The sequence below is a fragment of the Lipotes vexillifer genome, unplaced genomic scaffold (genome assembly GCF_000442215.2).
Source record: "Lipotes vexillifer unplaced genomic scaffold, Lipotes_vexillifer_v1.1 scaffold977, whole genome shotgun sequence".
Classification (NCBI taxonomy): Eukaryota; Metazoa; Chordata; class Mammalia; order Artiodactyla; family Lipotidae; genus Lipotes; species Lipotes vexillifer.
In genome coordinates, this window is record NW_006783088.1 from 1,512,670 (window position 1) to 1,516,073 (window position 3,404).

At 52.5% G+C, this 3,404-nt stretch overlaps 1 protein-coding gene across 1 annotated transcript in view; it reads left to right on the forward strand.

Moving 5' to 3' along the window:
• The first annotated feature begins 1,457 nt into the window (after positions 1-1,457).
• The window catches only part of PRG2 (proteoglycan 2, pro eosinophil major basic protein), a 2,365-nt gene continuing 418 nt past the window's right edge, over positions 1,458-3,404 (forward strand). Inside the window, 4 exon segments of the mRNA XM_007455712.1 lie at positions 1,458-1,515; positions 2,138-2,238; positions 2,241-2,417; positions 2,765-2,896. Coding sequence (XP_007455774.1) covers positions 1,458-1,515; positions 2,138-2,238; positions 2,241-2,417; positions 2,765-2,896 — 468 coding nt within the window.

A 3,404-nucleotide genomic window follows, 5' to 3' on the forward strand; every position in this document is an offset into this window, starting at 1 on the left:
TCTGAGGGCAGAACTTGGAGCTAGAAGAGGCTAACCGGCCTCTTATGGTCTGAGGGGAAGGGTGGTGGGACCTCTGGCTGGAATCAAACCTCTCTTTCTCCCTGTCCATATTTCCTGACCTTCTGTCCCTGGGTTCTTTAGAAGGTCCTCCAGCCCATTCCTTTGGGACACTCACCTGTGCCAATCAATCCCCCACCATCAACTGCACCAACTGTAAATTTCATCCTGGGAAGGAAACGGGCGTCGACGGTTGTATGTGTCTTCTATGCCACATAACAAATTGGCTCAGATTTAGTGACTTCAAACAGCACACATTTATTAGCTCACAGTTCTGTAGGTCAGAAGTCTGGGCATGGCATGGCTGGATTTTCTGCTCAGAGTCTCTCAAGGCTAAAATCAAGGTGTTGGCTGAGCTGTGTTCTCACCTAGAGTTCAGGGTCCTCTTCCAAGCTCACATGGTTGTGGTAAAATTCTGTTCCTTCTGCTGTTCCTGGCTGCCTGTCACATGCGGGCTGCTCCACATTCCTTGCCCTCCGTCCTCAAAGCCAGCAACGGAGAGCCTCCCTTGGGTAGAATCCTGCTCATGTTTTTTTTTGCAGTACGTGGGCCTCTCACTGTTGTGGCCTCTCCCGTTGCGGAGCACAGGCTCCGGACGCGCAGGCTCAGCGGCCACGGCTCACGGGCCCAGCCGCTCCGCAGCATGTGGGATCTTCCCGGACCAGGGCACGAACCCGCGTCCCCTGCATCGGCAGGCGGACTCTCAACCACTGTGCCACCAGGGAAGCCCCCTGCTCATGTCTGTAATCTCTGACTTCAGAAAGAGCCCAGTCACTTTAAAGGGCTTTTGCCTGACTCGATCAGACTCATCCGGGATATTCTCCCTTTCATAAGGTCAACTGTGCCATATAATATAACACAACCACAGGAGTAAATGCCATCCTATGTCCCTATGTACAGTCCCAGGGATTATGCACCATGTGTGCACGGGAGTGGGAGACGGATCTTCGGGGACGTCTTAGAATTCCGCTGATTACGAGAGCCAAGGAGGACATTTTTGGTGGAGAAGTTTGGAGGCCATTCCTGGCAATTTGAGAACAAATCATGCAGTAAAGTGAGAAGTTCCTTTGCCTTTTGTGAGGACATAGAGCAATCTCATGGATGGTTTGAACACTCACCCTAGAAACGTCACACCATATGTTGTCTATATTTGCAGAGTTCATGGCCCCTTGAATCCATTCCTAGTTTCTAGGTTGATAAACCCTGGGGCAGGGTGTGGGGAGGGTGCAAGTGGAGATGAGGGTTGAGCAGTGTGAGTTGGGTATTTGGAGCTGCAGAGCTTTCTACCTTCAAGCTGCTCTGTGTTGGTCATGGGAGGGAGTATTTACTGAATGAATGAACGTGTGTGTGTGTGTGTGTCTGTGTCCAACTCTGTTCTCCATTGCAGGATAAAAGCCGAAATGAAACTCCACCTACTTCTGGCTCTTGTACTTGGGACAGTTTCAGCTTTTCATCTGAGTGAATCTCCTTGGCCTTCAGCCTTTCTTTCTCTCCTTGACTCCTTTCTATAGTTTATAGGGTCAGAGTCACATAGCCACCTTCCTCTCTGGCCATCCCCTGTTTCAGGATCTCTGCACAGAAAGGAGCGGGGACTCTAGAGCTGGAGTGGAAGGGATTCCTCAGGGCATCTGCATGTCTGCAGTCTTGGTTCTACTGTCACGTTCTCAATGTTGTCCTTTCTGCAAGATGCAAACGATGATCAAATGATCACTTCTTTTACTCTGAGCTCACCGAGTGTACAGTGCTAAGCGTTTTCTATGCGTTATCTCCTTTAATCCTCATAGCATCGCCATGAGGTATGGGGTGTGGTATACCCACATCACAAACGAAGAACTAAAGCTAGTAGATGATGGAACCTGAACAAAACCCACAACTTCCTGACTCTAAGTTCATGCCCTTAACCACCAGGACCTCATGTGGGAGGTTGGCTTCTCCTGGGGTGGGGTGGGCTCCGTTCCAGGTTCCTCTCTTTCCAGGGCTCAGCTTGCAAATGCCTGGGGCCGGAAGGGAGCTGTCCGTGGTTCTGGGGAGGAACAGGGGAAGATGTGAAGGAGGGGCACTTGACCTTTCTTCTTGCCAGGAACTGAAATGCCCAACATTGAGAGCCCCTTGGGAGATGACACCCTGCCTCAGGTTGGGGAGGTGCCAGAAAGTGAGGCAAAGGAGACCCCTGTGGAGGGATGCTGCTAGAGGAAGAGGAAGATAGGGGCTCTGGAAGTGAAGATGCCCCCAGGGAAGAGGGGGCTGTTGAGTCCATCTCAGCCTTGGATGAGGTAGACAGGGACCTTCAGTGTCCTAAGGATGAGGACACAGTAAAACTGGAGGGCATCCCTGGATGCAAGACCTGCCGCTTCCTCCTGGTGAGGATCCCCTGAATTTTATTCATGCTCAGGTGAGTGGCCAGGGGCTGAGGCTGAGGCCCAGGGTGGCGATAGGGAGCTGGTGTCTCCAGCCTCTGTGTCGCTGGTCATTTTCCTCACTGAGGACCCTGGGGGTGTTAGCAGAGGCTGAGACCCGCAGAGGTGTTGGGGGTAAGAGGTGAGGGTCATGCGGAAACAGAAGTTGCATCTTAATCTCCAGCCTTCAAATGTCTGTGGGGCTGGTGGGGTGGACGGTGAGTTTTGGAGATTTAGACACCCAGGACTAAGGTGATGTGAATTCCTGTGGGACGGGCACACCATTCTTCCTCTTTCATTCTGCCCTGCAGTTAACTTGCCAGAGGTGCTACCGGGGCAGACTCATCTCCATCCACAACTTCAGCCTTAATTACCAGATCCAGTGCTTAGTCAGACAGATCAACCAGGGCCAAGTCTGGATCGGATGCCAGGTCACCGGCTGGGTAAGAGGGGTCCCAGCTCTCAGTGGGGAGCACCTCCTGACCCCAGCCCATGTTCAACCTGCTGCAGATTTGTCTGTGCTTCTCTACAATCCCCTGAAGAACTGGGGATAGATGGACACCTGGGTGAGACAGCAAGGGGGCTGCCTGGGCATCGGGAACAGCCGAGCATTTAGAATCAGGATGTTTAGGTGCGAGTTCTGCTCAGTCTCTGACTGTCTATAGGACCTGGGCAAGACCGTGAGCCTCGTTCCTCATCTGTAGGATGGGGTTGGAACTCCTGCCCTACCTCTTGTTAGAGCCAAAAGGATGGGGGTGTCACTGGAATGCATAGAATGTGATGGTGACAATCACCGTGGATCTACATTTCAGTTGACCAGGACTGTGTCCATTGTGGTCCAACAGTCCTTTAAGGGCCAATGCCTGGCGGGCAGTGGGAGGGTCAGGCAGGGATAGTCCCAGCTCTGCCTACCTGCTTTCCCTTTGCCCATGTCCCAGCCCACCTCTTTCC